Source organism: Pongo pygmaeus, chromosome 8 (genome assembly GCF_028885625.2).
Source record: "Pongo pygmaeus isolate AG05252 chromosome 8, NHGRI_mPonPyg2-v2.0_pri, whole genome shotgun sequence".
Taxonomy (NCBI): Eukaryota; Metazoa; Chordata; class Mammalia; order Primates; family Hominidae; genus Pongo; species Pongo pygmaeus.
Genome location: NC_072381.2, coordinates 70,502,019 through 70,514,585, shown reverse-complemented (window position 1 = coordinate 70,514,585; position 12,567 = coordinate 70,502,019). Strand labels below are relative to the sequence as shown.

The 12,567-nt window shown below is 54.6% G+C and overlaps 1 protein-coding gene across 2 annotated transcripts in view; it reads left to right on the top strand.

Annotated features, from left to right (window-relative positions):
• The window catches only part of LOC129006861 (cadherin-23), a 76,765-nt gene extending 64,498 nt beyond the window's left edge, over window positions 1–12,267 (top strand). For both annotated transcript variants that reach the window (XM_054437081.2, XM_054437079.1), the window contains 15 exons: window positions 2,063–2,254; window positions 2,421–2,534; window positions 3,553–3,682; window positions 3,792–4,043; window positions 4,122–4,283; window positions 6,146–6,402; window positions 6,794–6,891; window positions 7,636–7,756; window positions 7,832–7,911; window positions 8,034–8,074; window positions 8,277–8,337; window positions 8,799–8,928; window positions 9,087–9,209; window positions 9,564–9,668; window positions 11,278–12,267. In XM_054437081.2, coding sequence (XP_054293056.2) covers window positions 2,063–2,254; window positions 2,421–2,534; window positions 3,553–3,682; window positions 3,792–4,043; window positions 4,122–4,283; window positions 6,146–6,402; window positions 6,794–6,891; window positions 7,636–7,756; window positions 7,832–7,911; window positions 8,034–8,074; window positions 8,277–8,337; window positions 8,799–8,928; window positions 9,087–9,209; window positions 9,564–9,668; window positions 11,278–11,604 — 2,193 coding nt within the window. In that variant the 3' untranslated portion in view covers window positions 11,605–12,267. The remainder of the gene's footprint in view (window positions 1–2,062; window positions 2,255–2,420; window positions 2,535–3,552; window positions 3,683–3,791; window positions 4,044–4,121; window positions 4,284–6,145; window positions 6,403–6,793; window positions 6,892–7,635; window positions 7,757–7,831; window positions 7,912–8,033; window positions 8,075–8,276; window positions 8,338–8,798; window positions 8,929–9,086; window positions 9,210–9,563; window positions 9,669–11,277) is intronic.
• The last annotated feature ends 300 nt before the right edge of the window (window positions 12,268–12,567 follow it).

Sequence of the window (12,567 nt, the reverse complement as noted above, 5' to 3'; positions counted from 1 at the left end):
CAAGGCAGGTGAATCATTTGAGGTCAGGAGTTCGAGACCGCCTGGCCAACATAGTGAAACCCGATCTCTATTAAAAATGCAAAAAAAAAAAAAAAAAAAAAAAAAAGCTGGGCATGGTGGTGCATGCCTGTAATCCCAGCTACTCGGGAGGCTGAGGCAGGAGAATCGCTTGAACCTGGGAGATGGAGGTTGCAGTGAGCCAAGATCGCACCACTACACTCCAGCCTGGGCAACAGAGTGAGACTGTCAAAAAAAAAAAAAAAATCTTTAGTTGAAGTCTAATTCTATCGCTTATCAGCCCAATGACTTTGAGCAAGTGACTTCTGTAAGTCTATTTTCTGTAAGTCTATTTTTTCCTCTGCAAAACAGGACTAATAAGTAAGTACTCCATCTCTTGCTCCTAGATGTCTACCAAAAAGGACAGACTCCACAACCCACTTCCCCCATACTTGTCTCAGAATAAACACACACGCCCCTTCTGTCTGTCTGTTGTTCCTGCTGATACAGTGTGGAGACAGCCTAGGAGCTGAGGATGAGCATCAAAATAAGAAACAAGGGGAAGTGGCAAGGTTCTGAAATCTCTCCAATTCTTCCACTTCTCAGCCTAAATTGCCATATAAAGATAGGGGAAGTACTCCTCTGTCTTCTGCTCTCCCCCTTTCTTCTAAGCACACAAGCCCAAAGTGCTCCGTAGTGGCACCATCAGAATGTCTCCCACTTGTTCTTTGTCCCCCAAACTCCACCCAGGCTCCACATCTCAGAATGTCCGTGCTAAGTCCATCATGTCACTCTGTCTCCTCTTTGAGGTCCTGCGGGAGAAAACTCTCCCAGGGCTAAGCTCGAAGAAGCATTGTCTTTACCATGTGCTTTGCTTTTTTACCTTGTGTCTAGTGTCTCATCAGCAGTGATTGAGCAGTTGGTCCTCTTTGCTTTGCTCTTTCAGAGTGGTCAGCCCATCTCAAGTGACCCTGCAGGGACAGGGCTTACACCTTGCTTCCCACCCCTCAGCTTTCATCTTCCTGACCAACCAATTGTTTTCTTTACTCTAGGTTTTTAACTTGATCAATCTTGTTATAATTTATGTATTCTTGTCCCCTGCATCAAATCTCTTTTGTGGAATGAGGCAGGGTATAAATTAATAATAATCTAGTCCTTTTTCACACTAAAAGCCCCATTTATGAACACTTTCCCTTCAAGGGCTTTGCATTTGGAAAGATTTATGTCTCCTGAACAATCAGCATGTATTAATTATCTATATGTCGTCCTACTTGTTATTAATTAGACGTAACTGCCATTTAGAACTTCCAGTTGTCATGATCCATGAGATAAACAATGAAACCATGCTGAGCTGATCATTTCTCAACTAAAAGCAAAGAAACGTGCCCTTTCTTTTTCCCTGGGCAGCCTTGTCATGGGTCATTGTATGATTTCAATGAGGTTTTGAGATCTTGGACTTAGCTCAACAGCGTTCAGGAGACTGAGGCTCAGGGAAGTGAGGTGGCATGTCCAGGTTCCAGGCAGGTTAGTAACAGACTAGACCCTGGTGGCCAACCCCTATCCTATCCACCATGCCACCCTGCCTGTGTCCCCCCCCCATTTTCAGGTACCCCATTGGATGGATGGTGTTGTTTGGGGACATCCAGAATTCCTGTGTTTGGGGTAGCAGAGAGAGCAAGACTGATACAGGACAAAGGGCGGCTGTGGCCTCAGCACTTAGATCCCCTCTGTCCCCTAAACCTCAGCATGCAATGAATGGGACTGGGAGGGCGGAGGCAGCTCCTGGGAAGATGGTCACCCTGGGAAGGCTTGAAGCATGTGGTTCTCAGGCTGGACTGTAGTGCAGTGGCCTTAGCTTGGGTTGGGGAGGAGAGAAGAGGGACAACAGCTAGCAGAAGCCCAGAATCCAGGAGAATCCAGCCGAGCAGGCAGGCGCTCCTGGTGGGTGCTCTAAGTTGTTGAGGACATTCTGCTACCGCAGGAGAAAGAGCGAGGGCTCCCTCAGGGCCTAGGAGCTGAGATTCTCTCAGGGGTCCAGGAGCCTTCCTCCCCATGCTCCCCACAGGAGATCCCGCTGCGCTCCAACGTGTACGAGGTCTACGCCACGGACAAGGATGAGGGCCTCAACGGGGCGGTGCGCTACAGCTTCCTGAAGACAGCGGGCAACCGGGACTGGGAGTTCTTCACCATCGACCCAGTCAGCGGCCTCATCCAGACTGCTCAGCGCCTGGACCGCGAGATGCAGGCGGTGTACAGTGTAAGGGCGGGGCCCGGTGCGAGGGGCAGGGTCTGGGGCGGGGCTTTCTTCTGGGCGCAGGTCCTGCACCTCGCCTCCTGGAAAGTCCCTAGGGGAACTGGCCACCGGGAAGTCCCCAAGCCAATCCCCTCTCCCAGTCTTTTCCTCTGTGCTCTTCCGCTCCTAGCTCATCTTGGTGGCCAGCGACCTGGGCCAGCCGGTGCCATACGAGACTATGCAGCCGCTGCAGGTGGCCCTGGAGGACATCGATGACAACGAACCCCTCTTCGTGAGGCCTCCAGTGAGCTTGCCCACCTCCTGCGCTGATCACACCCACACAGGGACTCACCTGCCTGCAAGCACACATGCGCACAAACTCTCCTATATACACTGTGCCAGAATACACATTTAGCTAGACACGGAAACATCTATCTGCATGCACTTCATGCAAGAACAACTATTTATTGAGCAGCTGTGTTACACTATATTGAGCTATATTGAGCGCTGAAAAAAAAAAGGCAGACCAAAATGCCTGACTCATGGAGCTGATAGCCTTGTTTTTGCCTGCACACACTCATACACACACACGAAGCATGAAAATCAGCTCTGATTTTTTTTTTTTTTTTTTTTTTTTTTTTTGAGACAGAGTCGTGCTCTGTTGCCGAGGCTGGAGTGCAGTGGCATGATCTTGACTCACTGCAACCTCTACCTCCTGGGTTCAAGCGATTCTTCTGCCTCAGCCTCCCAAGTAGCTGGGATTACAGGCGCCCGCCACCATGCCCAGCTAATTTTTGTATTTTTAGTGGAGACGGGTTTTTGCCATGTTGGCCAGGCTGGTCTCGAACTCCTGCCTTGGCCTCCCAAAATGCTGAGATTACAGGCCTAAGCCACTACGCCCCACCCAGCTCTGATTTATTGATATAGGGCTGACATGAAATCTGACAGCAAGGCTGAGGGCCCCTCCTGTGGACTCCAACTCTCTGACATGGTTGTTTTTTCTTGTGTGCACATGGGATGTGATGTTCCTTGGCGACTGCTGAGTGTGACTGTGTACACATGCATGTGCATATAAGAGTAACGTGTGTGTTCTCTCACTTAAGCACTCATTTGGGTTCTGGGCAACACTCTGTGAGGGCAGAGCTCAGATCCGTGGGCCATGCTTTGCTCCCTTGAGGTTACAACGGTTCTACTCACCCCATAAGGCCTGGAGAGTAAACTCCCTCAGCACCTACAAAGTCACTGCCCAGGGCCCTCAAACAGGGACTGGAAGCTCGGGTCTTCCCTTGGCCCCCTGTGATGACATCCCCCTCCCTCTGCAGAAAGGCAGCCCCCAGTACCAGCTGCTGACAGTGCCTGAGCACTCACCACGCGGCACCCTCGTGGGCAACGTGACAGGCGCAGTGGATGCAGATGAGGGCCCCAATGCGATCGTGTACTACTTCATCGCAGGTGGGGCCAGACAGAGCCAGTGCCCTGATTACCCTGGAGCTAGAGATGACCCACATATGCCCTGCTCCTGGCCCTGCCCCCTCACCCTGTGCCATGATCCCACCCTCAGCCGGCAACGAAGAGAAGAACTTCCATCTGCAGCCTGACGGGCGTCTGCTGGTGCTGCGGGACCTGGACCGGGAGCGAGAAGCCATCTTCTCCTTCATCGTCAAGGCCTCCAGCAATCGCAGCTGGACACCTCCCCGTGGATCCTCCCCAACCCTCGACCTGGTTGCTGACCTCACGCTGCAGGAGGTGCGCGTTGTGCTAGAAGACATCAACGACCAGCCGCCACGCTTCACCAAGGCTGAGTACACTGCAGGTGCAGGGACTGGAGCCTGGGCACGAGGTGTGGGGTGGCCCCTGCCCTGCCACTTACACCACCTGCCTCTTCCTGCAGGGGTGGCCACCGATGCCAAGGTGGGCTCAGAGTTGATCCAGGTGCTGGCCCTGGATGCAGACATTGGCAACAACAGCCTTGTCTTCTACAGCATTCTGGCCATCCACTACTTCCGGGCCCTTGCCAACGACTCTGAAGATGTGGGCCAGGTCTTCACCATGGGTAGGGGCCTGGCAGCACATGAGTTGCCTCTAGCCATGACCTCTCAGTCACTGCATGGACTGTCATCTGGGAGGAGATGGGGTCTGTGGGAGCACCACAGGATATGGGTGGCCCCCCAGCCAGCCACGCCAATCCTATTCATCCACCTATTCAGCAATCCGTTCTCCAGTGTATCCACCTATCCACCTCTTCATCTACCCACCAGCCCTTTCTTTTCATTCTCTCTTCTTGTCAACTCATCTATCCATTACTTATCCATCCATCCATGTATCCATACTTCTGTCTGTCCATCTATCCTTCCATCCATCTGTCCATCCCTCATTTTATCCTTCCATCCATCCGTCTGTGCTTCCATCCTTTCTTCCTTCTATCTGTCCATCCATCCTGCTTTCATTCATCTGTCCACCTACCCATCTTCTCACTCTCCTTCCCATAATATCTGCCTGTTTTTCCAGTTGTGCACATCGCCTTCCCCTATGTCAGGCATTGTGTTAGGACTGGGGCACCAGGATTCAAAGCTCACACTTATACCTATGGATGTGCATGTTTGCTTGTGCACTGACCCGTGTGGACGGCTGAGACTCTCTGGGTCAGGCTCTAGGAGACGCATGCCCCTGTGGGTGTCCCATTACCTTACTCCCAGCCCCAACCCCTTTCCCCTTCTTCTCCATCTGAAGACTCCTCCTCTGTATGCCTTGTCTGTGGCCTGGCATTCAAGGCTCACTAGATCTTCCTCCTAATCCTTTTTTCTGTTCCACAGTCACCTGCTATCCTTAAGGGCCCTGTACCCAGCCTAGCTAAGCTGCTTAGCATCCCCTCGGCCTGCTCTCTCCCGTTCTCCCCTGGCCTTTGACCCCTCTGCCTTCATTGCCTGGAATGCCATTTTGACCCCTTCTTTGCCTTCGGATATCCCTCCCCCACTCTTCAAGGTCTAGTTTATGTGCCACCTCATCCAGTTACACAAGCAGACATCCCTTTGTCCTCTGAGCTCTCACTGCTCTTATCTTAATAAATCAAGGCACATAGAGGCTCAGTAGCTTGCTTGAGGTCACACAGCTAGAAAGTGACAACTAAAACTTAAAGTATAATAATACTAAAAAAAGAAAAAAAATTTAAAAAATAAAAAATAAAGTGACAAATTTTGAGCCCAATGTATTGTCTTTTAAGAGAAGACTATGCTGTACCACCTGACCATCTCTCTTCTATGGGTTTTGTTGTTGTTTTCTTTTTTTTTTTTGGTGATAAACTGTCACTCTGTTTGTTGCCCAGGCTGGAATGCAGTGGCACGATCTCAGCTCACTGCAGCCTCTGCCTCCTGGGTTCAAGTGATTCTCCTGCCTCAGCCTGCCAAGTAGCTGGGATTATGTGCACACACCACCATGCCTGGCTAGATTTTGTATTTTTAGTAGAGACAGGGTTTCATCATGTTGACCAGGCTGGTCTCAAACTCCTGGCCTCAAGTGATCCACCCGCCTCAGCCTTCCAAAGTGTTGAGATTACAGGCGTGAGCCACCACGCCCAGGCTTGTTTGTGGAATTCTGAGGTACATGTGTTTGAAAGACAGAGGAGAGACAGACACTAAGGGGGCTCAGAAATGGTCCTCGGCACCCTAGCATGGGACAAGAGAGTCACAAACTTGTCATCCACACTCCCCCGTGATGATAACCAGCTGAGACCCGAGCCATTGCCACTTCAGATGGGCATCGTTCCCACTTGCCTGTCACCTTTGCTCCCTGCTGTGCCCTGTGGACATTTGTGCTGCCTCCCCTAGATGTGCCCACCTACCCCAGGGCTCATGCCCCTTCCTGGGGATTCGGGGCACTGAGTCTCTGAGCCGTGCCCCGCCCTCGGGCTTCCTGCAGGGAGCGTGGACGGCATTCTGCGCACCTTCGACCTCTTCGTGGCCTATAGCCCCGGCTACTTCGTGGTGGACATTGTGGCCCGCGACCTGGCAGGCCACAACGACACGGCCATCATCGGCATCTACATCCTGAGGGACGACCAGCGCGTCAAGATCGTCATTAACGAGATCCCCGACCGTGTGCGCGGCTTCGAGGAGGAGTTCATCCACCTGCTCTCCAACATCACTGGGGCCATTGTCAATACTGACGATGTGCAGGTGCCTCATGGGCCCACCCGGGGCCGGGGCAGTGGAGGGAGAAGGGGAGGCCAGGCCACAAGGAGAGACGGGGCATTGTGCAAAGGCCAGGGCGTGAAAGTCAGTATACGCCCCACTTAGTCATTTCCTATCAGTGCAGCTTTGATAAAGTTCTCCCAGGTCTCTGGGCCTCAGTTTCCTCTTCCATAAAATGGGGCCAATAATAAATAGTACCTGGCCAAGTGTGGATGAAGTGATTGGCACCGTGCCTGGTCCTCAGCAAACATTCAAACATTCAGTAGCGAAGGGTCTATTCACAGGGAAGGGCAGAAGGGGCTCCTAAAAGAGGCCTGCCCGTCCCTGTGGCCCCCTGCTGTGGTGGCCACACCCTACAATACCCCTTCCCATCTAGTTCCATGTGGACAAGAAGGGCCGGGTGAACTTTGCGCAGACAGAACTGCTCATCCACGTAGTGAACCGCGATACCAACCGCATCCTGGACGTGGACCGGTGAGTGGGGGCCTGTGTTTGGACTGTCAGCCTGTCTGCCTGCCTGCCTCCCTGCCCTGGAGTAGGGGAGGGGACCCACCAAAGGAGACACAGACCACACCATCAGGCCCACTGTGTGGGGCCATCTCCCAGAGTGGGGCAGGACTGGGAGAGAGAGCAGAGTTTGGGGGTATGAGCAACTCTGTCCTTCTGAGCCTCCCTCTCCCCATCTGTAACATGGGAGTATTCAGGCCATGCGCGGTGGCTTACACCTGTAATCCCAGCACTTTGGGAGGCCGAGCCATGTGGATCACCTGAGGTCAGGAGCTCGAGACCAGCCTGACCAACATGGAGAAACCCCATCTCTACTAAAAGTACAAATATTAGTCGGCATGGTGGCACACGCCCGTAATCCCAGCTACTCAGGAGGCTGAGGCAGGAGAATCGCTTGAACCTGGGAGATGGAGTTTGCAGTGAGCTGAGATCATGCCACACTGCACTCCAGCCTGGGCAACAGAGCAAGACTCCATCTCAAAAAAAAAAAAAAAAAAAATGGGAGTATTCCATCCACTGTGAGGATGGAACAGGATCCTACATGAAGGTTTGAGGAACCTTGTAAAACACAAAGCTGTCCCAGCCGGTGGACCTCAATCTTGCAAGGCTTGGGGTTGATGAACTCTGGGGGCTTGAGGCAGGAGCAGAGCAGACTGTCGTTGGTGGGGGAATGGCTGAGGAGGAGAGCTGAGATCCCTGCCCCTCGCCCAGGGTGATCCAGATGATCGACGAGAACAAGGAGCAGCTGCGGAATCTTTTCCGGAACTACAACGTCCTGGACGTGCAGCCTGCCATCTCTGTCCGGCTGCCGGATGACATGTCTGCCCTGCAGGTACCCGGTGACCCTGCCTCACAGCCCTAGCCACCCTCCCCACTGCCCGGGCTCACCCTGGTCCTGCTCCCACAGATGGCGATCATCGTCCTGGCTATCCTCCTGTTCCTGGCCACCATGCTCTTCGTCCTCATGAACTGGTACTACAGGACTGTGTGAGTGTCCCCCACCCCTGCCATCAGGGGGCCGACCACCTGCTCCCGGATGGCCACGAGGCAGGCAGGGCCTGAGACATCAGCTTGGTCCCCCTCACCAGCCCCTCTCTGCTTCTCTCCAGACACAAGAGGAAGCTCAAGGCCATTGTGGCTGGCTCAGCTGGTAAGTGAGGGCCATAGCGGGGAGACAGGCGAGAAGGCAGTGGGCTGGGGGCCTGGAGTGCTCACCGGGGCCTCACAAGCCTGGCTCAGGTCCTTCACTGGGCCCAGGACCATGCCCGGCACCCCATCCTCCCTCACCCCCTAACACCACCCCTACCCCAGCTATGCCCCTCCCCTCCATGCCCCAACCCTTCTCCCTGCAGGGAATCGTGGCTTCATCGACATCATGGACATGCCTAACACCAATAAGTACTCCTTTGATGGGTGAGTGGGGTACTGGCCCTGCCCGGTCCCCTGCGGGGAGTCCTGCCAGGACCCAGGCGGGGAGAGCTGCAGTCTCCCAGCGCTGGGACTGCCGAAACCCAGGCTGTGGGCGCCCCCTGGTGGGCAGGCCACCCTCCCTTCACCCTCCCTCCACTCAGAAACCGCGTGGCTGACGGGCTCTCCACCCCAGTGGGCCTCAAGTTCCAGGGGATGCAGACTTTGGGCAGTGGGTGCAGGGTGAAGCCTCTGCACCAAAGGCAATCCAGACTGACATGCAGTCCTGGTTCTAGCAGGACCCTAGGGTGGGAGCATGCACCACAGGCGCCAGGGCCTCACGCCCCCAAGTCAGTGAAAGGCACTATATGGCCAGGGAAATGGGCAGGATGTGGGGTGAGGCTGGAAGGGCACCTGTCTACTCTAGCCTTCCCTCCCTCCCCACCCTTTTCCCTCCCCAACTGCAGAGCCAATCCTGTGTGGCTGGATCCCTTCTGTCGGAACCTGGAGCTGGCCGCCCAGGCGGAGCATGAGGATGACCTACCGGAGAACCTGAGTGAGATCGCCGACCTGTGGAACAGCCCCACACGCACCCACGTGAGCCAGAGGCGGTCAGGCATCACAAGGGGCAGGGGTGGAGGGGCTGGGTCTTTGCAACCTCTGGCCAAGAAGCTGGGTTCTTTAAGGGGTGGCCCCCTCCCTTGTACATGTGTGTGGGGTCTGCCTCTGCTCCAGCTAACGTCCCCTCTCCCCAGGGAACTTTTGGGCGTGAGCCAGCAGCTGTCAAGCCTGATGATGACCGATACCTGCGGGCTGCCATCCAGGAGTACGACAACATTGCCAAGCTGGGCCAGATCATTCGTGAGGGGCCAATCAAGGTGAGCCCTCCCTGCAGGCTCCGCACACAGTCCCCTGGCTGAGGTTGGACCCCACTCCAGAAAACACAGGGTGATAGAGACCTCCAGGCTCAGCTAGACCCACCCTCCACTGGGGCGAGAACACCAGGGCTGATGGGGGGGCTACTCCAGCCTGCGGTGGCCTTAAGGGCAGGGCTCAGGAGTGAGTCCACATGTGTCCAGGCTGGCCACTGTCTCCAGGCTCTGCTGCTGATCCTCTGCCCTAGGATCACCAGGATCAGATGTCTGTGTACCCCTTACTCCCAGAGGGAGTGGGCGAGGGGCGGTGCAGGCAGGGGAGGCCCTTGGTGGGGGTTAACCCTTTCCCTCCCCCAGGGCTCGCTGCTGAAGGTGGTCCTGGAGGATTACCTGCGGCTCAAAAAGCTCTTTGCACAGCGGATGGTGCAAAAAGCCTCCTCCTGCCACTCCTCCATCTCTGAGGTAGCCGGCTGGGTGGCCGGGAGCTGTGTGCTGTGCCCCAGCCTGGGGATGCTCTGTCTCTCTTGCTGTCCTGCTGTCCTTCTCTATGTCTCTGGAGCTCTGCAGCCAGGACCAAAGACAGCAATGGGTGGGGGCCAGGAAGTCATACAGCAGGTTCTGCTTTCTGGGCTCTTGGGGGCTTTCACAGGAATGGGGTAGTCTCTAAGGCAGTCTTTCTCCGATTAGAGGAAGACCTCAAGAACATATCTTCGGGGGTGATGTCACTTTAAGAAACTCGGCCGGGTGCAGTGGTTCACACCTGTAATCCCAGCACTTTGGGAGGCCGAGGTGGGAGGATCAACTGAGGCCAAGAATTCGAGACCAGTCTGGCCAACATGGCGAAACCCCATGTGTACTAAAAATACAAAAAATCAGCGGGGCCTGGTGGCGGATGCCTGTAATCCCAGCTACTCAGGAGGCTGAGGCAGAATTGCTGGAACCCAGGATGCAGAGGTTGCAGTGAACCAAGACCATGCCACTGCACTCCACTGGGTGACAGAGTGAGACTCTGTCTCAAAAAAAAGGAAAGAAAATAAACTGGCCGTCAGGGTCAAATAGGCCTACATATGTTTGCCTGTAGTGATTATGTCAACACTTACAAAAGTCAGGCTTTACCTAAAAACGAATTTCCAGCTAAGCCCACATTCTCAACAGGAATAAGCTAGTCGAATAGCCTCATACAGGACAACAGTGCCAGTTTCAAGTCTCCACCCCACCTATTTGTCCTCTGCAGCTTGTCCTGTTGACACTTTCTGCCTCGACACAATTAGAGGTGATCTGCTTGAGGCCAATTTGGCAACAAACCCAGATACCACAGTTGCATCCCAGGATTTTTATAGAGCGCCAAAGTTAATATATAAAATTAAAAATTCTCAGCCAGGTGTGGTGGCACACGCCCGTAGTCCCAGCTACTCGGGAAACTGAAATGGGAGGATCACTTGAGCCCAGGAGTCCGAGGCTGCAGTGAGTTGATTACATTGCTGCATTCCAGCCTGGGCAACAGAGAGAAACCCTGTCTCTAAATAAAGGCCAGGTGTGGTGGCTCACACCTGTAATCCCAGCCACTTTGGGAGGCCGAGGCAGGTGGATCATCTGAGGTCAGGAGTTCCAGACTAGCCTGGCCAACATGGCGTGCCTGTAATCCCACCTACTTGGGAGGCTGAGGCAGGAGAATCACTTGAAGTCAGGAGGTGGAGATTGCAGTGAGCCAAAATCGCGCCACTGCACTCCAGCCTAGATGGCAGAGCGAGACTCTGTCTACACACACACACACACGATTTTCACAAGAAGCCGATCACACACATACACACACGATTTTCACAAGAAACCGATCACACACATACACACACACACACAGATTTTCACAAGAAGCCGATCTTCCCGAGAACCTATCTGCAGCACCTTAAGCATTCATGGTTCCCCTTTGCAGGCAGTTTGAGAAACAAGAGTCTGACAGGCCTGCTGCGGTAGGAGCCCAGGTCAGCCACACAGCCAGTGGGTCTCTGGGGCCATCCACCTGCTCACCCCTTGGGCATGGCCCTGAGCATGTGCGGGTTGTGGCCTCTTGCAGCTGATCCAGACTGAGCTGGACGAGGAGCCAGGAGACCACAGCCCAGGGCAGGGTAGCCTGCGCTTCCGCCACAAGCCACCAGTGGAGCTCAAGGGGCCCGATGGGATCCACGTGGTGCACGGCAGCACGGGCACACTGCTGGCCACCGACCTCAACAGCCTGCCCGAGGATGACCAGAAGGGCCTGGGCCGCTCACTGGAGACACTGACCGCTGCCGAGGCCACTGCCTTCGAGCGCAACGCCCGCACAGAATCCGCCAAATCCACACCCCTGCACAAACTTCGCGACGTGATCATGGAGAGCCCCCTGGAGATCACAGAGCTGTGACTAGACAGGGAAGCCTCGTGGGTGTGAGCAGCACCCGTCCACCGCCCCGTCCCAGGGAGCAAGGGCAGGGACAGGGCCAGTCGGGGGGTCCCCTCCAAGGCCAGGCCTGGGGGACAACCTTGGCTTAGCCCTGGTGGCCCGCATCAGCTGCTCAGATCCCACTTTTGCCAGACGCTCATTCAGCATCTGACCTCTACCTTCATAAGATCTGTTATTTTTATAAGAAAACCAAACAAAAATGCTAAGCGTCTAAGGACAAGGTAAGGAGGGTCACTGGGGCCCACAAGTCTGGGGACCAGCTTGGCTCAGGCTGAGCTGAAAGAGGCCGAACAGGCCCTCCTCCCTCCCGGCTCCACCCCGCAAGCACCATCCCCTCCGGCTGAGCAGGCGCAAGGGAAGCCCAGAGCGGACATCCCCTGCTGGCTGGACACCCGACTCCAGTCCAAGTCCCGCTACATTTCCGCCACATCCCTGCTGGACGTCCAGGTGGAGGTGGCATCCCCACATGGACAAGAAAGTCAATGTCAATGAACAAGCATTCTGTCCATTTCACTGGCTTCCCAAATGTGCCCAGCTTATAAACAGAAGTGACTGACGTTCCCTTGGGTTTTGAATGTGGAGTGTTTGTGTGTGTTCCTTTTTTAAATTAAGTTATTCCCTCAATAGTTTCCCCTTGGTTTTGTTTAACTGGTACTCACTATAAGTTTCTGGAATAGTTTGTTTAAAAATCAAGGCAACTCTCAAGGAACTGGCAACGTGCTCTGACTCTGGCCTCTAGGGAGCAGGGACAGGGGCAGGCGAAGGGCAGAGTCGACCTTCAGGTGCGCCCAACCTACTGCTGGCCCTGAGTCTTGGGGAGGACCAGGTGGGATTTCCCTTTATCCACTTTGCTTTCATTCTCTGGCCAAGAGGGGTCATAGGAACGCTGGGCCCCAAAGGTGTCATGGGCTCAGAGCTCATCAG